Here is a 26341-nt window from a genome sequence, read left to right on the forward strand (position 1 = left end):
GGTGGGAAACACATCACACACAATATCAGGGTTGGGTAAAGTTTTCTCCTGGGAAGTTTTCACAACAAAGTGACATTTTCTTATATGATACCACAACATTCTGATACATATATATAAAGTCTTGACAAAATCTTCACTTAAAGAAATATATCTTTAAAAGACAGATATAAACAAGAGCTATTTGCAAAACATGTATGCCCCCTCCCTCCATGACGGCCTGTTTCATTTTCAGTCACTATATCACTATGGCCTTGCCCTTTTATCTACTGACCCACAACACAATAAGGGTCATTTACTGACCATAAGCAATCATCTTATGAAGGCCAAAGTATTCTTCAGTTATCAAGCTGAAACTGTTTTAGTCTCAAGTTAATTGTAACCTTAACCTACTGACCCCCCACACCCCTTCTCTCCCCTCAAAATAACAGAGGTCATCTATTGACCACAGGCAACCATCCTATGAAATTTGAAGGCAGTATGCCAAGAGGTTCTTAAGCTACTGAGCTGAAACCATTTTCAGTCTCAAGGTCACTGTGACCTTGACCTTTGACTTACTAATGGGTCATATACTGACAACAAGCAATCAACATATGAAGTCTGACAATTGTACGCCAAAGTTATTGCGCTGAAACTGCTTTCAGTCTCAAGGTAATTCTAACCTTAAAAACTAAAATGGTCATCTACTGACCACAGGTAATCACCCTTTAAAGTTTGATGACTGTAGGCAAAAGCATTCTTTACTTGCATAGCAGAACCATACGGTCTCAAATCACTGTGACCTTGACCTTTGACCTATTAACTCTCACAACAGTAGAGGTCATATACTGACCCAAGGCAATCATCCCATTAAGTTTTGACTTCGTAGGCCAAAGCATTCTTTACTTATTGTGTGGAAATTGTTTTCAGTCTTGAGATTACTGAACTCTATGGCCTTGACCTTTGACCTACTGATACCCTAAATGAAACGGGTCATTAACTGACCACAGGCAATCTTTCCATGAGTCCTGATGACTGAAGTCTAAAGCATTCTTTAGTTATTAAGCAAAAACCATTTTCAGTCTCAAGATCATTGTGACCTTGATCCCTCATAAAAATTGGGGTCATCTACTGACCACAAGCAATCAACCTATTAAGTTTGACCATTTTGAGACCAAGCATTCTCTTGTTATTGATCGCAAATCAAATGGTCTACTGGCCGACAGACAGGCAGTCCAACAATGCGCAAAACTATATACCCCCTCTTTTCCATAAAAAAATGACATTCTGCTTAAATTATTTGGATGCCAAGTTTTGCAAACTCATAATGTTGCCTCACACTTATTTTTCCGCAGCGTTTGTATCAAATGTCAAGTTATGAACGTTCAATGGTTTATAAGCAGTAATTTCCTTTTTCTAATTCAAAATACAGAGAAACAAAACTAAGCTAAAAGAATGTAACATATGTACTCATGGTTTTAATGCATATATCTGACTTTATGATTTTGCACTGGTTGTATGTGCCGATCAAAATATCCAGCTTGAGGGTAACTGTTTCAGCAGTAATGAAGCTCTACAAAGTAACCAGCAAAACAGTTACCCAAGGACTTAAAATGATTCATTGTATAACCTTAACATGTTGTGATACCATACAACAAAATCTGAAATAAACAAGCAGTGAAGTCACACAATGAGAAAAGTGCTGAATTTTGTGACAGTATGTGGGATCAAAACACGTTCTTACCCCTGGAGATATGTCGGTAATCTGCATGCACAGTAATTTGTCGCATTTATTTACTTCACATATCATAACATATTATTTCTGTGTCATGCACACTAACTGGTCACATACATTTACGTATAATTACACCTATTGTTGTATTTTCCCCACACATGCAAAGGAACTGGCCAAATATTTTTACATTATACACAATATATTATTTCCCTTTCAGGACATCTTTGCACTGTATATTGGATACTTTTCAAGAAGGCTTTATCTTGATAGCCATTTCACAGTTGGCAGCCTCATTAATGGTATTAAAATTTGTGAAACATGACTGCTTAAGTATTAGGACATACTGTGAAATCATTTAATTTCGTGGGCATGAAATTCGTGATTTTGGTCAAAAAGGCAATTTCGTGTGGATATGAATTCGTTGATTTCAACTTTTGAACATAAAATGAATGGGAATTTTACTTGTTCATTGTGATTTAATTTCGCGGATTGACTCAACCACAAAATCCACGGAAATTAATCCCCCACGAATAATAATGATTTCACAGTAACATAGATAAATATTCACAAATAGTTTGATTTTGCAGGTGGTATTATTTGTAGATATTAGTCCTTACCTTGCTAAATTTCTATAATGAACTTGTCCATCTTTCAATTTGGACAGTACCATTAACTGTTAAAAGGGGTGCTTACCAAAAAGATACTGACTGAATGGAGAACAGTGCAGATCATGATCAGACTGCACGGATGTGCAGGCTGATCATGAGCTACACTGCTCTCAAAGGCAGAATCAATCGTGTCCAGCATGATAAGGGTTAGTGAAAATAAGCTCATTGCAGACACTACCCAATCTATAGTAATTCACCCAATTATACTAAATGTCATGTCTTCTACAAATAGCCCACACATGACATTCTTTCATGCAGAGTCACTTGACACATTATAGACATATCTTATTCCATCTCATCTCTACCTTGGGTAATGACAATATATAGGTAAGCTATTTTTTTCATGCATAGCAATATATTCAAAGCTGCAATACACATATGTTATTATGTTTTATATGTCACAGTTTTAGACTAAAAGAGAACATAGGTATCAGCATTAAATAAATGATACACATAATATATATATGTAAGCTAGTAATAATTTAGAATTCAGATTTAAAACAGTGAGAATTTTGATTAAATCCAGAATTTTATATTTTATAAATTGTAAGTATTTCAAAGCTTAGTAGAAAAAGATCATTTACAAGTAAAAGACAACGGGTACTCTCACTCAAAATTTTCTAAAACTGGGTTAGTCCATTATAGCTCAAACCCTGACTCACCTGCAGAATGACAATGGCATTTTCCACTGAAAGGTCATCCGAGGGCAGACCTTCACCTTTCCAGATAAGCTGCTCACTCTCTGTACACAAGAAGCGTCTCATCTCAAAAGCATTGATCCCCAGAGCTTCGCGCCAGTTGGTAAGGCATGAGTGGCGCACATCTTCAGAGGCCTGAGACAGGTATGCCACAAACCCTGATGCCAACAAAACCCTCTTAGGGAGTTCCTTTAGCTCCATATCTAACTCTCCCACCTAGATATAGAAAAAAAACATATATACAGGTGATCCTAAAAAAATTATTCACTGGGAGGCTATGCCGAGCATTTTATCATTTTTATTCATGTTCAATGAACACAATGAGGAAAGACACAAACGTAAGATTCTCTTAATGAAGTTAGTTTTTCTGATTAAACAATGATATTTGTTCTCTTTCCCTGATATAGATAAAGTCAATTCAACTAATGTTTTCTATACTCGAGACAACATAAAAGTCAAAATATAACTATGCTTATGTAATATCAAATATATTACATGGCTTTATTTCATTCCTGCTATTTCAAACATGTGATAAATACTGTACTGATCATACAGAAGTTATTTATGTGTGTGCATGCATGCAGTAAACCCCTATTTAGTTACATATAAAACTGAGCATGAACATGAAATTTTTTTGTCAGATTTTTCAAACTCTTTCAAATGCCGATTTATAAATTTTAAAAGTACCTGACTGTTCCAGCGAGTGTACTCTCCATCAAGTTTTGAGACAAGTGTCTCTGCAGCTATAATAGTCTCATTCTCCTTGTCCAGTTTGATCTTCAGCTCTGCCGCTTCCTTGGTGAGGGTCTCAAACCTGTGTCTGTACTGAGCTACCTTCTGGTCTACTTCATCCAGGGCTCGACTCAGCTTCTCCATTCTTGACTCAGCCTTATGCAGATTCCTACAGTGAAGTTTGTTATTTTTAAAAATTCCAAGTCTATGTATTTTACGGAAATTATCAATTGTTTATCTGTTGGGTTTAACGTTGCACCGACACAGTTATAAGTCATATGGAAACCTTCCAGCTTTGATGGTGGAGGCAGAACCCTGGTGCTGTTCCATGCATTATTTCATCATGAGCAGGCACCTGAGTAGACCCATCGACCTTCCGTAAGTCAGCTGGATGGCTTCCTCACATGATGAATTCAATGCCCGGAGTAGGCTCGAACCCACAGAGGTGAGGGGTAAGTGATTTGAAGTCAGTGACCTTAACCATTCGGCCAGAGTTTTTACCAGTACAGCATCTAATGAATCAATGAGCTCTTCAACAGTTCCAACAACTGTGATTTAATGACTGGCCTTCAGGGATAGCAGTCAAATTATGATACTTACCATGACTCAAACGTACAACCTTCATGTAAACAGTCTAACACTATTTTTAAGCTACCGATTCACAGTAGCGGTGAAAATTTTATATACCTTCATTTACACAGAGTTTGATATAAAATGTAAATCTCAGGCTTGATAAAACAAAATACTGCGCCATCATTCAATTTCGTGGACATAAAATCTTGCGATTTCAGCAAATGCAACCATTTCGTGGGAACATAAATTTATGGATTTCAAACTGGTTGAATTTTTTTTTATTTGTCTGGATTTAATTTTGTGGATAGATGCAACAATGAAATCCATAGAAATTAGACATCCATGAAAATTTTTGATTTCAGTATGTGGAAAATGGTGCTAAATGAAAGTAAAAACCAAAAACCCAGAATGCATGCTTTTTTTACCATTTAATAAGCATCTAAAATCTTTGCTCTTGAAGTAAAGTGAAACACCAAATACTAAAGGTTGCAACAAGATGAGTATGCTCAAGTTATCCAGGGATCCGAGCATTCAAAACACAGATAATATAAGGAAAACAGCCAGGGACCAAACTAACTGTTCAAGCGGGTTTTGGTGCATGATTTTTTTTTGTTTTGTTTTGGGCTTAATGCCGTTTTTCAACAGTATTTCAGTTATGTAACGGCGGGCAGTAAACCTAACCAGTGTAACCGGATTCTGTTCCAGTACATACCTGTTCTCTGCAAGTAACTGCCAACTTCCCGACATGAATCAGAGAAGGAGGACAGATGATTTCAGACACACTGTCTTTATCAAATCATCAAAGAGAACATACACCTCCCACGGGGATAGAACTCACTACACTGTGGTTTGTAGATATTCGCTCTCCCTATTGAGTTAAGCAAACAGGCTCTTTAAAGCCTGAGCCACTAATACACAAGCAAGTGGTATATCACTGTATTGTTTTTTTCCTTCAAGAGAATATTTTGCCAAAATATGTACAAAAATTATTTTACACAAAGAGACCATTTTTACAACACAAATACCATTTTTATCATTTAGGAAGTGTGAGTCAGACACTTCAAATAGCTTAGTATTTGAGCTCCGCTGTGTGAAAGCCCAACATTAGGGCTTTGCAACCAGTATGGATCCAGATCAGATGGCACAGATGACCATACTATTGGTTTATCAGTTGCATGCAAGTGCTGAAATTGATAAACATACAGTACAGAAGCGGTGATAAACATACAGTACGGAAGCGGGGATAAACAAACAGTATGGAAGTGGGGATAAACATACAGTACGGAAGCGGAGATAAACATACAGTACGGAAGCGGGGATAAACATACAGTATGGAAGTGGGGATAAACATACAGTACGGAAGTGGGGATAAACATACAGTATGGATGTGCACTGATCAGGATCCTTGCTTGTTATAAATTCCTAACATTGGTTTTCGCACAAGCCATACCCGTTAACAAATAAATGTTATAACTCACTTCTTTAGGTCATTTTGTTCCTTCTCCAGTGGCTCAATCTTCTCCAGGACATAGGAGTACTGTACATTGGCTCTAACCCAGGCAGCAAGAGGTTCTGCTGCCACAGAAGCCCTTCTTGCACTCTGAAATATACCAGCACAGCAATAAAGTTACATCTCCATTCCAACTTGCCAGAATAAGGACCACACCTCTGAGCCAAACAAGTTATAAATATCTAAGTTCCGTTTGCATGCTTCTTTGAGAGTCAGATGAAAGTGTAGTCTTCTTATGGGGCCCTATTTTGACCCCAAAATAAGGGCCCTAGAATTTGAACCATCTCTACCATATTAATGAAATAAAAGTTTAACAAACTAACATTAATATGTACCAACAGGTAAGACAAAGACAGAAACACAAATCTGATCCTTTCCCCAACTTTGAGGAAGGCAAAACAAAATGATTATGTTATTCTCAAAAAGGTTTCATCTACCATGCAACAGACAGCATAAATTTCACATACCTTACTGTCAAAGGAGTCCTTGTTTTTCTTCAATAGGACTTCAACATCTTCTCTAATTTTGGGATTGATACCTCGTGCATCAAACGTCTGAATCTCTTCCTTCACTCCTCTCTTTGCCAGGAAACTGTTAAATAAATGCAAAAATATAATATAAAATATCTGAACAGCTTGTAGTTCAAATATATGGTATAACCTTTGTTAGCTACACCTCTCTAAACTTCTACACAACTATTAGATTTCAGTTTTCCAAGCAACATTGCTCTTCAGAACTGTTGTCTTAGAAGAGAAATCTAAAGGTATTTCTAGCCCTGAAAGAAATCTTATGCTGCTCTGAAGGAACTTTTGACCATGAATCAGATGCAAGGATGTTATAAGCAATTTTAGTGCAATTTATTAGACTGTTCATAAGCATTTGTTCCCATTCATTTGCTGAGAAACATAAGACAGGATATATCATGTATCTAAAAGTCTCCTCATCAAATTAAAGTTTTTTTCTCCAGACAGAACCCTTAAAAATCAATGACCCAATCTATAATATATTTTGTGATAAACTTTTAACATAAAAGCAAACTATAGTACCTTTTCATGCTAACCCAGGATGTATCATAGATTCCCATGAGTCTGAGAACACCCTCCAGAATATCCCTGATAACTGGCGGAGGAGCACGGAGAGACCTGATCTCCGACAGAGATTCCGTCTTGATGTTGCCGACAGCTTTACGTGCTTCCTGCACGAGAGGTTCGACTTCGGCAAGCTCCTTGTCAATAGCTCTCTTCCGTTTATCCAGTATCTTGTTCTCCTCAGCTGCCTGCTGTTTCAGTACTTCCATCTCGTTCTTCTGCTCATTCGCATTCTAGAAAGTAAAACATGATAACATATTGAAACAGCAAGAACATATTAAAGTCAGCTTTAACACATCTTTATTGAGTTGTTTCTTTCCTCCCTAGCAGCAATTAAGAAGCAAATTTTAGCTGCAGCATTAATTTTTCATTTCTCTTTTTTATTTTACAGCAACTTTAAGATAGTGGATCTGCAATGATACTCAGCAATTTCTGCGTGATTGCTGCTTCACATTAACTAATTCAGCATTTTTTCAATCCCAACTGTAGCTTAACGCCTACATTGTCTTCCATAGAAAACTGGAGAATGCCAAAATGGTATATGGAAAATGCGTTATTTGCCGATTGCCATTACCAGTTCACAACCTTAAAACAAGTTGTGACAATATATATTAAGCATCCACGATGACTGCCTCTTTGATTTCTGACCAGTATTCAAATTTATCCAAAAACTGCAGGCAGATCAAAGTTAAAGCTCTAATGTCCAAGTATAGGAGCTCTTTTAACTTTCACTGATCTAAGAAATTAGCAGAATAAATGTGGCCTCTAATAAGTTAAAACAGTGTTAAGGTTGTATGTCAGATCTCAGTCACTTATCCTTACAGACCTAAACAATTCTGGGATAATGCACGTTTTTTCATGTTATAATATCTGCAAAATTTCAAGGGAACAATGTATCCTTGAGGGATTCTGCAGATGTTAGAACATGAAGCAAATGTGCAAAAAAATGCTATTCTAGCATTTGAGGTATAACTAGATGCCCACGGGCAACATGTCGAGCCAGCCCTTTGAGCCCTAACTGTGACCTTGACCTTTGAGACAGGAACCTGGGATTTACACATGACATTTCGTATCACTGAGTTAAACATTCATGCCAAATATAAACAAGATTCCTCAATGCAAGTCAAAGTTATGGGCCGGACAAGATCTGATATGACCTTTGACCTCTGTGACCTTGACCTTCGGGACAGAAACCTGGGATTTGCACAGGACACTCCGTATCACTGAGGTTAACATTCATGCCAAATATAAACAAGACTGCTCCATGCATATCAAAGTTATGGTCCGGACAAACAAATCCGGATGGACGAATGCACCGACGGACGCACACACGCACGCACATACACCGAACAGCCATTTGGATGACTATGTCTTTGCTTCCGCAAGCGGGCTTGACAAAGAGCTAAAAATATATACTGTACCTCAAAGTCATTTAATGTTGTGCAGGAATGTCAGCACTGTTTGATCCTATCAACATCATTTCTAATTATGCATTATCGGGCCATAATACATTTACGCTTTGCCTGGGAACAGGCAGAGGTATAAAGTTATGTTAGCAGAGTGCGAGCATGAGAACCTCTCTGTTAACATGCTTACTCTCCCATTAAAAACACCCCTTTGCTAGAATTAAAGTTTGAGTTTATGAGTACAATTAAGATTTGACCTGCAACTCAGTCTGGTTTTGTCTTTGATAACTTAAGTGTTTTACATTCTATTACACTCTACCTGCATGCTCTCTGTGATATGTGAGAGTGCCTGGTCAGCTTCATTCTGTTTCTCTGCCAGAAGCACACTCTGTTCACCGGCCTTTCTCTTCAACTCATCTACCAACTGCTTAGCTTCATTCAACTTGGAAACACCAGCCTGAAATATCCATCAATAAAGTCTTAAATAATATTTCTCCACATAACAAATTCTACAGAAGTTTCAAAGTTAAAAATCATCAAAAGGCAACAATTCCTTGAAAAATCAAAGAATCAGAACATGGCGAAAATACGTGTAACAACTCTTTATTATTTATTATTGCATATTGTTGATGTGAAGTTTCCTCAAAATCAGACAAGTCATTTAGAAGAAGTGTACTGACAAGATTTTGTGACACCCAGACGATAAGGCAAACAAACAGACAAGACATGAACAATAAGTCTCCCTAATAGGAAGAGACATTAAAAGTATAATTTAAATCATTCTAAACAACTGACCTCAGTAAAAATAGCAAATAACTGAGCACACTGGATGACTAGGTGGAACTAAATATTTAACAACACTGTTCTAACATTTCTTCTTTCCTATGAACATTTTTCAGATAAGTCAGAGGAAGATGTACCTGTAGATGGTGCTGTCTGGTCTCAATGCCTCTTTTCTTGTTACTATACACCTGCTGGTACGTGTTAAGGAAGGCAATGTATCTTCTGGGTGTGGCCCCCATATTAGCTTGGGCAGCAGATTCGTGCACATGCAGAAAACCCTTTAGTAGCTCCTCCCCTCCGGAGAGTTTACGTTTGTGTTGCTTTGTCTCTCCAATACTTGCCCCTTCTATCTTTGGTGGTTTGGTTAGCAGCATGTATGGGATCTGTAAACAAGAGGACCATGATGGTCCTGAATCGCTCACCTGTCCCCACATGACCCAGTTTTGAACTGAGTATGACGTCGTTTTTTCTATTATTTGACATAGTGACCTAGTTTTTGAGCTCATGTGACCCAGTTTTGAACCTGACCTAGATATCATCAAGATAAAAATTCTGACCAATTTTCATGAAGATCCATTGAAAAATATGGCCCCTGGAGCGGTCACAAGGTTTTTTATTATTTCACCTACTGACCTAGTTATTGTCGGCACGTGACCCAGCTTTGAATTTGATCTAGATATCATCAAGGTGAACATTCTGACCAATTTCCATGAAGATCCATTCAAAAGTAAGGCCTAAGAGGTCACATGGTTTTTCTATTTTTAGACCTACTGACCTACTTTTTGATTGCAGTCGACCCAGTTTCGAACTTAATCTAGATATCATCAAGATGAACATTCAGACCAACTTTCATACAGATCCCATGAAAAATATGGCCTCTAGAGTGGTCACAAGGTTTTTTTTTATTATTTGACCTACTGACCTAGTTATTGACTGCACATGACCCAGTTTCAATCTTGACCTAGATATCATCAAGGTGAACACTCTAACCAAATTTCATGAAGATCCATTCAAAAGTATGGCCTCTAGAGAGGTCACAAGGTTTTTCTATTTTTAGACCTGCTGACCTAGTTTTTGACCGCACGTGACCCAGTTTCGAACCTGACCTAGATATCATCAAGATGAACATTCACACTAACTTTCATGCAGATCCCATGAAAAATATGGCCTCTAGAGAGGTCAAAAGGATTTTTTATTATTTGACCTACTGACCTAGTTATTGATCCACGTGACCCAATTTCGAACCTGACCTAGATATCATCAAGGTTAACATTCTGACCAATTTTTATGAAGATCCATTCACAAGTCTAGAAAGGTCACAAGGTTTTTCTGTTATTTGACCTACTGACCTAGTTTTTTACCGCACATGACCCAGTTTCAATCTTGACCTAGATATCATCAAGATGAACATTCTGCCCAATTTTCATGAAGATCCATTGAAAAATATGGCCTCTAGAGAGGTCACAATGTTTTTCTATTTTTAGACCTACTGACCTAGTTTTTGACCGCACGTGACCCAGTTTCGAACTTGACCTAGATATCATCAAGATCAACATTCAGATCAACTTTCATACAGATCCCATGAAAAATATGGCCTCTAGAGAGGTCACAAGGTTTTTTTATTATTTGACCTACTGACCTAGTTTTTGAAGGCACGTGACCCAGTTTCGAACTTGACCTAGATATCATCAAGGTGAACATTCTGACCAACTTTCATGAAGATCCATTGAAAAGTATGGCTTCTAGAGAGGTCACAAGGTTTTTCTATTTTTAGACCTACTGACCTAGTTTTGGACCGCACGTGACCCAGTTTCGAACTTGACCTAGATATCATCAAGGTGAACATTCAGACCAACTTTCATAAAGATCCCATGAAAAATGTGACCTCTAGAGTGGTCACAAGCAAAAGTTTATGGACGCACGGATGGACGGACGGACGGACGACGGACGCTGCGCGATCACAAAAGCTCACCTTGTCACAAAGTGACATGTGAGCTAAAAACATAAATTATGTAATGTTGTCTTCAAACAGCAAGCATATCTCTTTTATCCTTTTGAGGTGCAAGAAATCTAAACAATTCCACTTCATCTGAATTTTATGACGTATTTCATAACTTCTATAATTTGTTATAATTTCAATACATGTACTGACAAAAATATTTCATAATAACATTTTCAACTGAAGTACTAATTCCAAACAAAAATGTCAAATTTGGTCATTTACAATGTAGCTGTCAGTTTAAGGACAAAATTTGGAAATATTATATTACTGAAAAGATTTTAAAAAAGATGGCCATCTTTTTTATGAAACAAGTCTTTTGGATTAAAATGAGTTTTATATTACTGATGAGATCTATAAGGACAAAAGAAATGAGCCGTGCCATGGGAAAATCAACATAGTGGCTTTGCGACCAGCATGGATCCAGACCAGCCTGCGCATCCGCGCAGTCTGGTCAGGATCCATGCTGTTCGCTAACAGTTTCACCAATTCCAATAGGCTTTAAAAGCGAACAGCATGGAGCCTGACCAGACTGCGCAGATGCGCAGGCTGGTCTGGATCCATGCTGGTCGCAAACCCACTATGTTGGTTTTCTCATGGCACGGCTCAAATGACATTTCAGTAGCAACACCCTCACCTTGATCATGCTGTCCCTACTCCAGCCTTCCATCCATTGTACAGCACACTCCTTGTATAGAGCTGGGTTACTCTCACAGTTCAAAATAAACTTGTTGTTTGTACAGTCCATAATCAGTGCTATATGAAGGTTGGCTTTGATCCCTGAAAAAGCATAACACAGCTAGGTCTATAAAACAGCAAATATCTTTTCTAAGATCTTCAGATTCACTGAAATATGACAAAAAATATTTAAAGTGGAATTATGGGTATTTTCAAGTAAAAATCCAGCTGAAATAGATGTGTGTGTAAAAAAGGTGGAGGAAATTATAGCTTTTAACCCAATATACCAAACTCTTCCTGTTACCAGTACGAAAAAATAACTTTCCAAATATGACTTCTCTTATTTTGACTGGGGCAGTCTTTTTAAGAAAAGTCAAACTGCACGCAGGAGTTGCTTCCCTTCAACTTCAGAAATCTGTATTTATAGGCAAGGAAGATCACTGTGCAGAAGATTGAAGAAAAGAACTATTATTTTATTAGTCCGATTTCTTTATTTATAAAGCACCAACTTCAAATGCTTATGCGGCATCATCGTTAATTTAACACATTTAAATGCACAGCAACCGAAAACTGCTTTTATAGAACATTCACCAAAAACACACTATGTGCAGTAAGATGCTCATAATGCCACTTTAATATGCTACCACTAACTCAATTCCATTAATACATGTTAGATGACATTCACACTGGACCCAATCTTGCTTGAGGTTATGTAAGACTTTTAACCCTTAGCCTGCTAAATTTCTAAAATAGACTGGTCCATCATTCAATTTGGACAATACCATTTATTATTCGAAAGGGTGTTCACTGAAAATTTACTGACTGAATAGCGAACAGTACAGACCATGATCAGCCTGCACGGATGTGCAGGCTGATCTTGGTCTGCACTGGTCGCAAAGGCAAGAATCACTTGCCTCCAGCAGGCTAAAGGTTAAGGTTATGTAGAACTGTTTCTGCAGCTACAGCACCAGAATTCGTCTACAAATGTTACAGATGTGTAAATAAATTTCAAAATAGGTCCTCACTGTGAATCCAATACAAGCAAATGGGGCATTTGTCAGTTTGCCTGGTCAATATTTTAGGTACTAGCCATGTCACAAACAATTCATCTTCATCCCATAGAGCCAATCATTTAAGCAAAATGACTTTTAGGGATGTTATTCCTCTCTTAAATTAGTACCTGATAACTCTGCGCAGTTTGCTGGTTGTTAGCTCTGCTACATTTCAGATATTCTCTATCAAGGAAGTAGCTTGAGGAAGTGGTCTTATAAATATCAATATTCTATGCATAGAACTGACTTAAAAAAAAGATAACAACATAGAACCACTTACTCTGGGCAAAGAAGTTGATTAGGGTGCCTCTAAATCCTGCCTCTGACGCCATGTCTCTCAGTGGGTTCAGTATGGGTTCGAGCTCCTCCGGCGTGTACAGTCCCGGTACCTCTCCAGCAGACAGAAGGCTGTTGACCAGCTCCAGGAAGGTAGGATCCACAAAATGATGATCCTCCAGTAGCAAGACAACTTGCTCTCCATCTATTCCTGCTTGTTGCATCACCTGTTTATACATGTCCATGTTAGATAATGTAATTTTTTGTCTTTGTTGTTTTATGTTTTGTAGCTGATTTGATTAAAGTCGTGTGAAATCATTGATATTTGTGGAGTATTAAACTTTGTTGATCTGATGGTTGTGTCAAGCACAACACTAAATCTCAATGAACTAGCAAAATTTCCATTCATTTTGTGTCCACAGATTCAAATCTCCAAGAAATAGCAGTTTTGACCAAAACCACCAAATTTTGTGCCCATGAAATTAAATCATTTCACAAATTTGTGTTACATATAATTCTAATAAATCCAATCATGTTTTTAGATTCCAAACCAGTACTTAAATGTTTCTGTTAACTGACTGTCAAACATACACTTTAACAAACTGAAAATTCTTAATTTTTTGACAGTGTTCCAAAATAAAAGTGACAGTCTATTAATCTATCCAGTTTTTTCAGCTTTTGCCTTTCTTAACAAGGGCTGTCCGTAAGACAGCGTGCTCGACTTTTCTCAGTGCTTGACTCTGAATTAGAGATTTGCCAGTAAAAAAATTCTAAGTTAAAAAGGGACATAACTCTGTCAAAATTCAAATCAGAGTTATGCGAATTGTGTCTCCTCGTGTAGACTTTGATAGTAAATAACAATTTTGAGTTTCAAGTCAAAAGCTTTAACAGTAACAGAGATATTTGACTTTTAACAAAAAAAGTTAAAAAGGGGCATAATTCTGTCAAAATTCAAATCAGAGTTATGGATTTTGTTTCTCCTGGTGTAGACTTTGATGGTAAATAAGTATTTTAAGTTTCAAGTCAAAAGCTTTGATAGTAACAGAGATATTTGACTTTATCGAAATCTTTAACCAAAAATACTAAGTTAAAAAGGGGCATAATTCTGTCAAAATTCAAACCAGAGTTATGGGAATTGTGTCTCTTGGTGCAGACTTTGATTGTATATAACCATTTTGAGTTTCATGTCAAAAGCTTTAATAGTAACAGAGATATTTGACTTTATCAAAATCTTTAACCAAAAATACTAAGTTAAAAAGGGGCATAATTCTGTCAAAATTCATATCAGAGTTATGGGGATTGTTTCTCCTAAGTTTCAAGTCAATAGCTTTGATAGTAACAGAGATATTTGACTTTATCAAAAACTTTAACCAACGGCGACGCCGACGCCGGGGCAAATGCAATAGCTCTACTTTTTCTTCGAAAAGTCGAGCTAAAAAGCCATCAGGCATGAAACAGGAAACAAGTGGCCTTCTAGAGGACTATTCAAACAACCACATTTAACTGCATTTATAGCAGAGTGGTGCAGTGTCCACTTCGAGTGCAGGAGGTCGTGGGTTTGATCCCTAGCCATGTCATACCAAAGACATAACAAGAGCTGTCGGAGGACAGCAACGCTCGACTATTCAACAGCCTTGTCAACTGAATGAATACAGAAGTTGAAAAAGGGGCATAATTTTGTAAAATACAAAGTAAAGGTATTGAACCTCTGTACTGCATGTCATATCATGACAGTGAACAAGTGTGTGAAGTTTCAATCCTTTCAAATTTGTGGATACTGAGATACCAGCTTACATACAAAAACTTAATCAAAAACTGCTGAGTTGAAAAAGGGGCATAATTTTGTAAAAATGTGAAGTACAGTTGTGGGACCTTCACAGTGCATGTTAGATCATGACAGTGAACAAGTGTGTGAAGTTTCAATCCATTCCCATTAGTGAATACTGAAATATCAGATTACATACAAAAATTTAACCAAAAACTGCTAAGTTGAAAAAGGGACATAATTTTGAAAAAAAAGAGTAGAGTTATGGGACTTGCTTAGTGCATGTCAGATCATGACAGTGAACAAGTATGTGAAGTTTCAATCCATTCCCATTAGTAAGTACTGAGATACCAGCTTACATACAAAACCTTAACCAAAAATTTCTAAGTCGTAAAAGGGGCATAATTTTGTAAAAAAGCAAAATAGAGTTATGGAACCTGTGCAATGTAGGTCAGTTTATGACAGTGAATAAGTGTGTGAAGTTTCAATCCATTCCCACAAGTGGTTACTGAGTCACCAGCTTACATACAAAACCTTAACCAAAAATTTCTAAGTCGAAAAAGGGGCATAATTTTGTAAAAAAGCAAAATAGAGTTATGGAACCTGTGCAATGTAAGTCAGTTTATCACAGTGAATAAGTGTGTGAAGTTTCAATCCATTCCCACAAGTGGTGACTGAGATACCAGCTTACATACAAAACCTTAACCAAATTGGGACGCCGACGCAGACGCGGACGCGGATGCCGATGCATGGGCCTACTAGAAGGCCTACTATTCTATGAATAGTCGAGCTAAAAAATGATAACAGTATCCTTGCTTGGAGCTTAGCATTTGAAAGGGAAAGTCGCTTTTCTCTTGTACCCTCGTAATGATGGATTCCATCATGAATGAAGTGTCAAGAGCGATTAATACAAGTGTTAGAACTTGCTTCACAATCGAACTTAAATAAATTAGTATAAACTAAACAAACACATCAATATTATAAAGCTCCCAACTTATACTACGAAAAAAAGGTTTACTATTAGTCAGTGTATACTTTCACTTACAGTTTTGAGGTCATTTTTGAAATGTTTGATGGCATATCCTCTTGATATTTTTGGTGTAAACAGCTGCATCTGATGCATATGTGTTACCAGGGAGACGGCTGTCCGACGTCCAACACCACTGCGACCTGCCATCAAGAGTGAGCCGCCAGGCTTGGTAAGAACACGATCTACTCTGGCCATGGTGTCCAAAACCTCATGGAAAATCAAAATGTCTAGGTCACGATTATCTCGCTCTGAAAATTTATAAGGAAAATAATTTGATTAATTTAGTCAATACTGCATACCAATTAACGTAACATTTTGTATAAAACAGCATCCTGCAAAAAAGTTTTTGTTTGTTTTGGGTTTAACACCGTTTTTCAATAGTATTTCAGTTATGTAATGGCAGGCAGTCAACATAAACAGTGTTCCTGGATTCTCTACCAGTATAAACCTGTACTCCGCAAGTAACTGCCACATGAATCAGAAGTGGAGGACAAATGATTTCAGAAACAATGTCAGAAAACATACATGCCCGGGGATCGAACTCATGACCCCACGATCTGTACATCTGCGCTCTCCCTATTGAGCTAAGCAGGTAAGTTGAATTAACTTTCACATTCTGAACATTAACTTGGTTGCATCAATCCATGAAATACAATCCCAACAAACAAATAAAATATTTATTCACTTTATCATTAAATCAACGAAATCAAATCCCCATGAAATAACTGTTTTGGCCAAAAACCAAGAAATTTTATCCACACGATATCAAATGATTCCATAGTAAAATAAAAAAAATTAAATGTTTACCATAGAATCTGATTCCCTTCTCAATGATAGCTTTGAGATCTTCAGCATTCAGTTTTCCCAGGTGCTTCCCACTAGGCGGTAGAGGTGCCCCAGCAGCAGACGGAGCAGATGAATCTCTCCGCGCGCCCCATGTAACAAAGAATTCTTCTGTAGTGAATAAATAATACAATATCTGAGTTTATTCTTTATAAAAATACATTCAGAAGGTATACAAATGTGAAGCAACTTTCATACATATGATTGTAATTAAATGAAAAATATTTGAAAAATTAGTTTTGCACTCGGGGTTCACGTCATACAAGGAATTGTTATAAAAATGATATTAACTTGAGGAAATAACAATTTCAATCAATCACAGGCATCTTCTGTCTTATGATAGTGTCAACACACTTGCAATATATTTTTCAAGACATACATGACATGAGCCAGTTCATTCGTTTTGTTGGGTTTAGAATCACACTAACATAATTTAGGTCAAACGGCAACCTTTCCAGCTTTCGATGGTGGAAGAAGACCCAAGTTGCCCCTTCAGACATTATTTCATTAAGAGAAGGCACCTAGACAGAACCACCAATGTTCCATAAGCTACCTGGGTGGCTTCCTCAAAAGCCAGGTTTCAAACCCACATCACTGGGGGGATGATTCAAAGTCAGCGATCTTAACCACTCCGCCGCCCCATGGACCAGTTCAAATCCAACAGGTAGAAAGAAGTTACTTACTTTCTAGATCATCAAATATGTTTGCAGACCAATCACCCCTGACAACATTCATGAGAATATTGTCAAACTTGTTCTCCCCATCCTGTCCAACAATACGATCTCGGAACAATCTCCGAGCTTCATAAGCAAAGACCTCTAGCACATGATCGCTGGTGTTTTCCTTGGCTCCACCAGTCAGGTCATATCTAAGGAAACTAAGCACCCAGGTTGTAAGGTCACGAGGGGTGAACAGGTAGTGACTGTAGTCATCCACAGTGAACCTTGACTTCAGCTGTCAAAAATAAACAATGCAAGACATCATCGTACTTGTACTCTCAAGCCTTCATTAAAAATTCCCTCTTTTTGCCTCTTGGTACCAGTATCCAGTAAAATCACTTCTATTTATGGCCTTCTTTACCACTTACAGCTGTTTCTGGTACAAAAATGTTTTTACTGTGAAACAAAAGATGTATATTAACTTTAAATTTCCTAGACCTTTCAAGCATAATCTTACTTTTAGTTCCCCACCCCACCAAAAATTTTTTTTTGGGGGGGGGGGAGGGGGTGAAGGGCACTTATAGTTGCCCTTATTTTTGTCAATAGCTTAACTTGAAATTCAACCATTATATAACCAGATACATTGTTTAAATTCTTAGTATAATTTAATATTTTTTTTTATATTTCTATCTGTTCAAAAGAATTAGTATCGCGGGTTTTAAACTCTCCCTTAAAAGTCTGAACTTATTACCAAATCACTTGCAATAAACAATTTCTTTAATCTGTTAAGTTCTATGAAACAGAATTACATTACACACCTCATCATACAGTTGTACCATAGATCCTGCTAGGGCGTGTATCTTGGAGTTGTTGCTCCAGACCGGGTGGCGGGACAGCTGGCGGTGTAAGATAGGTTTCAGGTATGAACTGTAGATAGACTGTAGCTGCTCTCTGTCTGGATATCTGAAATTGTTATCAAAAAACGACTTAATATGATATCATATGTATGACATAATATGATATGGTACATTATGTAAAGTGTGTGTTTGTTTATTATAGTGTCACCCCTACTGAAAGGGCCAGCCAAGTTGGCTTGTGAGACACCTACATACATTGAACAGCATTACTTCCCGGTTCCTATTTTTTTAATGCAAGGCACTAGGCAGGTAGGCAATCTGTAACCATTATTTAACCAGCTGGGAGCTCACCAACCGGTCTCTCTTCAGTAACAAGTCCCGCCTCTGACAGGGCTTGAACCTCCGACCTCCCGATTGCGGGGCAGGTGCCTTATGCATTAAGCCACTGCAGCTCATTATGAAATAGTCCGCCTGCTAAGCATAGTAGCGAGAGTGCAAATCTACGGATCACAGAATAGTGATTTTGATCCCCATGTGCAGTGTATGTTCTCCAAGATGACTGAAGACATTTTGTCTGACATAATTTGTCATTCATCTGTTATTCAAGTCGAGAAGTGGGCAGTTCTTTGTGGAGAACAGGTAAGTGCTGGTATAGAATCCAGTGAAACTGGTTTCAGATTAACTACTCACCATTACATAACAGAAATGCTGTTGAAAAATGGTGCTTAAGCAAAAGCAAACAAACGAAAGCTATGAAACAATACAATACACAATGTAATACAATGTGAGATTATATGATATGACACATGATATGATCCTAACATTTATGCTAACTATCTTTCATAAAGATATGAATCATATGAGCCGTGCCATGGGAAAACCAACATAGTGGGTTTGCGACCAGCATGGATCCAGACCAGCCTGCGCATCCGCGCAGTCTGGTCAGGCTCCATGCTGTTCGCTTTTAAAGCCTATTGGAATTGGAGAAACTGTTAGCGAACAGCATGGATCCTGACCAGACTGCGCGGATGCGCAGGCTGGTCTGGATCCATGCTGGTCGCACACCCACTATGTTGGTTTTCTCATGGCACGGCTCATATAAGAAAGGATGTTTACCCAATGCAGCAGATCCTGACAACTGATGTGAATCTCGGTGTCAGTTTGTGCCGTCCCAGGGATGTTCCAGCATTCATACTGGCAACAATTTGTACACCTTCTAACCCCACCCACTCTAAGTTGCTGTCATAGAAACCATTGTATGTCACAACCTGTAATGACACTCAGAAATACAGTCACATTCACATTTACAAGTACATACACAGAAGGGAACAGTGCAATGACTTGACGTTTGCTTATAAACATGGCATTTACAAAAATATCATTATATTCTTTTACTGACAAGAAAACTGGTCCTTAATAACACATTACCTGTTGCAAGAAAGCAATGAGCTGACAGGTTCCCCATTTGTCAGGTTTAGGAAGGTTGATATCCTTCAGGTATAGAACCAGTCTCTCACAATCCTTGGGTCTGTACACCCTCCCAGTATTGGTGTTGAGCACCATACACGTCTGACTGAGTTTCTGCAGCACATGGGTGGGGCTGGTCTGAGCACTACAGTGCACAACAGCCACCGAGGTGGAGCGTAACTGTTCAAAGCAATGCTTCAACATCATCCTGAAAATAAAAGAGAACTATTAATAAAGCTATTCAAAGTCTAACATAACACGCATACTTATAGTCTTAGCTCACAAGTAACATTTTTGTCATGATTTGATTCTGATTGGTTTATATTCACATCAACTCAAGTTTAGGTCATATGGGGACATTCCATCTTTTGACAGTTGAGAAAGACCCCAGATGCTGCACCGAGCATTATTTCGGGTATGGACGGTGCCTGGGTAGAACTACCGACCTTCTTTAAGTCAGCTGAATGGTACCTTAGATGAAAGAATTCTACAACCCTACAAGCTTTCTAACCCATAATGGTGATAGTCAAGTGATTTGAAGTCAGTGACCTAAACCACTCGGTCAAGGAGGCCTGATCAATTATGAGCTCCTGTGTTGATTGTTTGTTCCACTTTTCCTACTTTTATACAATTATGAGCTTGTAATATATATAACAGAACTTTGATTTTCAATTCCTTCTCAAATATATGCCGAAACTCAGCACCCCTAACTGTTAAGCTGCTTTGTCCTGCCTTCCATTTTTCCTATAGCAGTAAATCAGTAAGCATAAATCTGCATGTAGACAATCAAAAGCAAAGGGATTTTATTAAGTTGTATAAGATTTGAAAAAAAAATCACAAGTACCTTGTGAATTCAAACATCTATTTAGTTCTTAATACAAAAACATAAAGAATGTAAAACTGAAGATTTCAAAACATCCAAATGCCTCTGCAAACTATAAATAATAAATAAGAGCACCGCAATGCGGAGCAGCATATGCACAAAGGTATGACCTTTGACCCCTAAGTGTGACCTTGACCTTGAAGCCAGCCATCCAGAACATGTGCTCTGAACGTTGTCTTGATGTGGTGAACATTTGTGTAAAGTTTCTTTGAAATCCTTCAAGGGGTTCAAGAGTTAAAGAGCTATACCTTTGACCCCTAAGTGTGGCCTTGACCTTGAAGTCAGCTATCCAGAACATGTGCTCTGCACGTCATCTCGATGTGGTGAACACTTGTGTCAAGTTTCTTTGAAATCCTTCATGGGGGTCAAGAGTTACAGAGCGGACACAAAACACACTCATATGACCTTTGACCCCTAAGTGTGACCTTGACCTTGAAGCAAGCCATCCAGAACATGCGCTCTGCATGTTGTCCTGATGTGGTAAACAAATTTTGTGTCAAGATTTCTTTGAAATCCTTCAAGGGGTTCAAGAGTTACAGAGCAGACATGAAATTGCTAACGGACGGACAGACGGCCGAACATGGGGGGTATAACATAATACGTCCCTTTGGGCATATAAAAATATGCATACCCTTTTCCACATCCCTCAGGTCCAACCAGTATGAAGGGCTGTTTGTTGTCTGGAGCCAGCCATGGGGAGAAAAAGTCCATTGCTCTCTGTACATCAGAAGTCCTGATAACAGGTAGTGAGGTACTGTTGTTGAAGTGGTCAGGTGACAAGTCAACTGCTGTCTGCAAAATGGTTGGTAAACATTCTTATTAGCCTCCTATACTGTTATATCCAAGTAGGTTATATAATAATTCTATTGAAGCAGGCAGTCAGACAGTCACAATATAATAGCGAAAAAAAAAAGAACTATGAAAAAAACAGAAAGTAGTATTTTTTAAGAGAAAGAATAAGGCAAATTCTTCCATTACTGTTACAGTTAAACTTCGTTCACTCGAATTTGGATAATTTGAATGCCACCCTTTGCTCAAACTCACCGACAGGTCCAAGCAAAACCCCTAAACAATGTATAATTTTTTATGGCTCGATCTAAATGATAACTTGGACAAATATTGCATGTTCCGTTGAGATCGAGAGAACAAAGTGCGACTGTACATATTACACTGTAATAACATCAATATACATGGGGGGCTAAGTTTTGTAGATTTCTTGGTTGAAACAACCTACTAAACTTGATCAAAACACAAAAGTGAAATTTAGATTCATTTTATCTTCCAGTGACAAAATCCACTAAATTTTGGTGCCCACAAAATTAAACGACTTAACATGAGTAAAAAAAAAAATCAACTTATTTGACTTAATAAAGACACAAAAACTAGATAGCAAATTAAATAGTATGTCATATAAAACAGTTTGTCATCTTTGTGTTTAATATTAAAATATTGTTAAATAGTCACTGTCTATTATCATTTCAAATTTTACCGAAATTGGCTAACTTCTCAATTTTTACCAGTTTTCCATTACCCTTTGTAATCTGATCAAAGTTGTACAAATCAATGTAAAACATTTTGTATGAAATGAATTATAATCAAGCGATATTTCTGTGAGGTAACACGTCCATAGCATTAGAAAATGATTAAAATTAACAGCTAAATTTTGAAAACATATACAAGCGCCACTGTGAAAAAACCAACATTGGGGCTTGTTAACCAGAATGGATCCAGATAAGCCTACACATCCGTGCAGTCTGATCTGGATCCATCCTGTTTGCTTATAAGTAGAACACATGTTCTAAAACTGATAACAATTGGTATGGAAGGGCACTGATCTGGATCCCTGCTGGTCGCAAAGCTCTAATGTTGGTCTTCACTTACTGGTGCTTGTTATACAGACAGAATTAGTCTAAGGCCAAGCATTTTTTAAATTCTACAACTAACTCCCAGCTGTATTTTTGGAAAACATACACATTTCCATGGACTAAGTTAAAGACACAATTTACCTGCCCAACATGTCCTTTCAAAAACTGTGTTTTGCCCTTCAAAATTAGAACAGCTTACAATTTCTAGCATATACAGAAACATGTACATGTATATCATAACCCTGATGCTGCTAAATTTTTTTAAAAGCGATCTTGGTAATCATTTAAAATTGGATTTACTGCTATAATTGCCCATTATGTTCATTAAGTTGGCAGAAAATGGATTGGAAAATACTGTGAAATCATTAATATTTGTGGGGGACTAAATTTCATCGATTTCGTGGCTGAGTCAATCCGCGAAATTTAATCCCAACGAACAAATAAAATTCCCATTCTTTTTATGTTCAAAAGTTAAAATCCATAAATTCATATCCCCACGAAATTGCCGTTTTGACCAAAACTACGAAATTTCATGCCCACGAAATTAAATGATTCTACAGTACCTCTTTATCTTTTACAATTGGACAGTAATCCATCATCTAAAAATTGCTGGGTATTCTACTTGGCATCTGGCAAACTGGTTGAGAATATCAAAGAAAGCCTACCCTAGGAAGTAGGGCTGTCTACCATATGACCAAAAGGAAAACTGGCATAACTAACCAAACTTAAAGAATAATTTATGACAGTTTACTGTTAATCTAGTACACTTACAAACACGATAATCCTTTTTTTGTTTTTAATCCCTTCAATACCAAAAGTTACCCTGTATATCTATGCACAGAGGAGCAAATAGACATATCAGTTAATAGAAATTCTAATGGCCTGAGAATTTTAATAATCTCATAATATTTAGAGTCTGAAAACAGAATGCTATTAAATGTAGAATCTCAAATACACTGACGAGATAAAGAAACGCCTCATTCAAACTCGGTATACAATTTTTCGTTAACCGTGATTCAAAATTAGAAAAGAACAATTCCATTCGCAAATTAGATGCTTTACAAGAATTTATGGTCAATAAGAAATCATTTCATTGTCGCATTATGCTTAAATCTTGAATTTTAATAGCCAGGTCGGAGAAATTGCATTAGAAAAATCAGTAGCGCGTGTGCCCACCTCTGCTAGCAACCACAGCAGCAAGGCGACGCCTCATAGAGCCGCACCAGTTGCGTAACAGATACCATGGGATTCTGGCCCACTCCTGGTGCAGCGCTGCTACCAGTTCCCGGACGTTTGCTGGCTGGGGTTGACGTTGGCGTAACCGCCGTCCGAGATAATCCCACGCGTGTTCAATCGGATTGCAGTCCGGTGAACACGCAGGCCAAGGTAAAACATTAAAGTTTCTAGCCTGTAGAAAGTCCCTAGTGACGCGTGCAACGTGAGGTCGCCCGTTGTCGTGCTGATAGACTAATCCTTGACGTTGACGGAATAAAAGGACAACTACATGACGTAATATCTGGTCGATGTAACGCCTGGCTGTGAGATTACCTTGGCAAACGATGAGTTGGGACTTAAACCTATGGTTGATTGCTGCCCACACCATTACTCCACCTCCACCGTAACGATTGTGCTCCAAAACGCAATTGTTTGCGTAGCGTTCATGGCGTCGTCTATAGATACGGATACGTCCGTCGGCGTTCCACAAGTTGAAACGCGACTCGTCACTGAACACTACGTTCTGCCAACGCTGGCCGCGATGGTTGCGGGCCCAAATAAGACGTTGGTGACGGTGGCGTAACGTTAGAATTAGACCGCGGTAGGGCCTACAACAGGTAATTCCGCATTCTCTGAGTCGATTTCTCACTGTATGTCGATTAATTGGACGTCCACGGTTACCTACAACTATACGTGACATAGATTGCGCCGTCACAAATCTGTCACGTAAATGACGCTGACGTATATAATTATCCTGTCGTACTGACGTTACACGCGGTCTACCTGAACGTGGTCTATCGATAGATGTTCCCGTCGAATAAGATGCACAATTGTCGAACGAGAGCCGTTAAAACGTCTAGCAACTTGTTCCTGCGTTCGCCCACATTCAAACATAGCCAAAACCTGAGCCCTCTCTTCAGAATTCAGCCTCGGCATTACGAAAACTAATGTTTTTTTCAGAGAATAGCTGAAAATATGGTTGTGTGTCATATTACACATGTACATGTGCAAAAATAGTTCAATCAAACCACATGGTTTACATGCACGGACTGCACGAGGAAATCATGACCAGGTACATGAAGTGAACAATTGGCTGAATGAAATCGCGCGAGTTTTTGTTCACTGTGTTTGTCGGTCAGAGTACATGTAGATTTACTACATTTCACAACAATTAAAAGCGTTAGGAAAAAAATAAAGCCAAATTTCAATGAGGCGTTTCTTTATCTCGTCAGTATATATTCTCATTTATTCACAAAACTGATGCAGACATAAATCATGCTGCCTGGTTAGCACTGTAATTTATTCTCATAACTTGTATACTCTTTGTGTATAAGAGTTTGTCTAGATGTACAGACAAAATTCAAAGCCACAAAAATGTTGGGATTTTTTTGTAGAAAGTCACGTCATTTTGCCCTAAATGAAACAAAATTCAAATAATAGAATCATTTCCTAGCAACTGTTACACTGAAAAAAAAATGCAACACTGTGCTGTCCTTCACCACAAAATGAAATTTTCATTCCAACCATTTTTTCAAGATGCATGAAAAAATACTGCAATACTGACAGTGCCAAAGAGACTATACTGATGCTACAATAACATACAGCAGCTCTATACAACTAAAATATTCTGATATATATACCTAGTAAATAATTAAATGCATTCTTGCTAAAGAAGCAGTTACTGTCACTTTAATATACAGTTGAAACTCAGTATCTTGAATTCCAGGGGAGCAGGCGTTTTACTTCCAGATAACTGAACTTTGACTTAAAATGATATTTTGTGCAAGTGTTTTCGGGACGGAATTTGAAAATGTCGTCGGGATAGCCGGAATTTTGAGATAAGCGAGTTTCAACTGTATATACATGTTACTTATAAAAGCAGATACAGTTAAACACTGCTAGCACGAGTATCAATGATTAGAGCACCCATGGGGTCTGTCGCCGTCTTTCTTACGTTTTTGTGATTTTGGATCACTCCATACTCTAGATAACTATGAGATTTTTGCACATCCCCTTGCCACTTTAAGCAATTCGTGTTTTACTTTTTATTACATTGAAAGATTTACTGACTGATTTCTGGTTAGCAGGAGACCTGAATGAATGACTGTTTGTTTGTTTTGGGTTTAACGCCGTTTTTCAACAGTATTTCAGTCATGTAACGGCAGGCAGTTAACCTAACCAGTGTTCCTGGATTCTGTACCAGTACAAACCTGTTCTCCGCAAGTAACTACCAACTTCCCCACATGAATTATCAGAGATGGAGGACTAATGATTTCAGACACAATGTCATTTATCAAATAGTCACGGAGAACATACGCCCCGCCCGAGGATCGAACTCACAACTCCGTGATACGTAGTCCAACGCTCTTACCTACTGAGCTAAGCGGGCGGGCGAATGAATGACTGATTTATCAAACTGATAGTGTTTATTTTTATGACTAACTGTATTTCAGTCATATTAATTATGGTGATCAGGTTTACAGAATTTCATTGATGTGGATGGCTTTCAGACAAGAAAGCAAGTTAATAAGATAATTTTCATCAAACCAAAATCATAAAAATATTTATCCTAAATTTGGTCAT

General features: G+C 37.9%; 1 protein-coding gene across 1 annotated transcript in view; it reads right to left on the reverse strand.

Moving 5' to 3' along the window:
• The window catches only part of LOC123557214 (cytoplasmic dynein 2 heavy chain 1-like), a 105789-nt gene that overhangs the window by 24679 nt on the left and 54769 nt on the right, over window positions 1-26341 (reverse strand). The window contains exons 42-58 of the mRNA XM_053544602.1: window positions 21310-21470; window positions 19757-20003; window positions 19445-19596; window positions 18290-18434; window positions 17496-17766; window positions 16777-16923; window positions 15985-16217; window positions 13179-13401; window positions 11806-11948; window positions 9307-9552; window positions 8706-8843; window positions 6939-7213; window positions 6360-6483; window positions 5861-5982; window positions 3765-3978; window positions 3042-3293; window positions 1721-1741 (exon numbers count right to left, since the gene is read on the reverse strand). Coding sequence (XP_053400577.1) covers window positions 1721-1741; window positions 3042-3293; window positions 3765-3978; window positions 5861-5982; window positions 6360-6483; window positions 6939-7213; window positions 8706-8843; window positions 9307-9552; window positions 11806-11948; window positions 13179-13401; window positions 15985-16217; window positions 16777-16923; window positions 17496-17766; window positions 18290-18434; window positions 19445-19596; window positions 19757-20003; window positions 21310-21470 — 3114 coding nt within the window. The remainder of the gene's footprint in view (window positions 1-1720; window positions 1742-3041; window positions 3294-3764; window positions 3979-5860; window positions 5983-6359; window positions 6484-6938; window positions 7214-8705; window positions 8844-9306; window positions 9553-11805; window positions 11949-13178; window positions 13402-15984; window positions 16218-16776; window positions 16924-17495; window positions 17767-18289; window positions 18435-19444; window positions 19597-19756; window positions 20004-21309; window positions 21471-26341) is intronic.

Source organism: Mercenaria mercenaria, chromosome 5 (genome assembly GCF_021730395.1).
Source record: "Mercenaria mercenaria strain notata chromosome 5, MADL_Memer_1, whole genome shotgun sequence".
In the NCBI taxonomy this organism is placed as follows: Eukaryota; Metazoa; Mollusca; class Bivalvia; order Venerida; family Veneridae; genus Mercenaria; species Mercenaria mercenaria.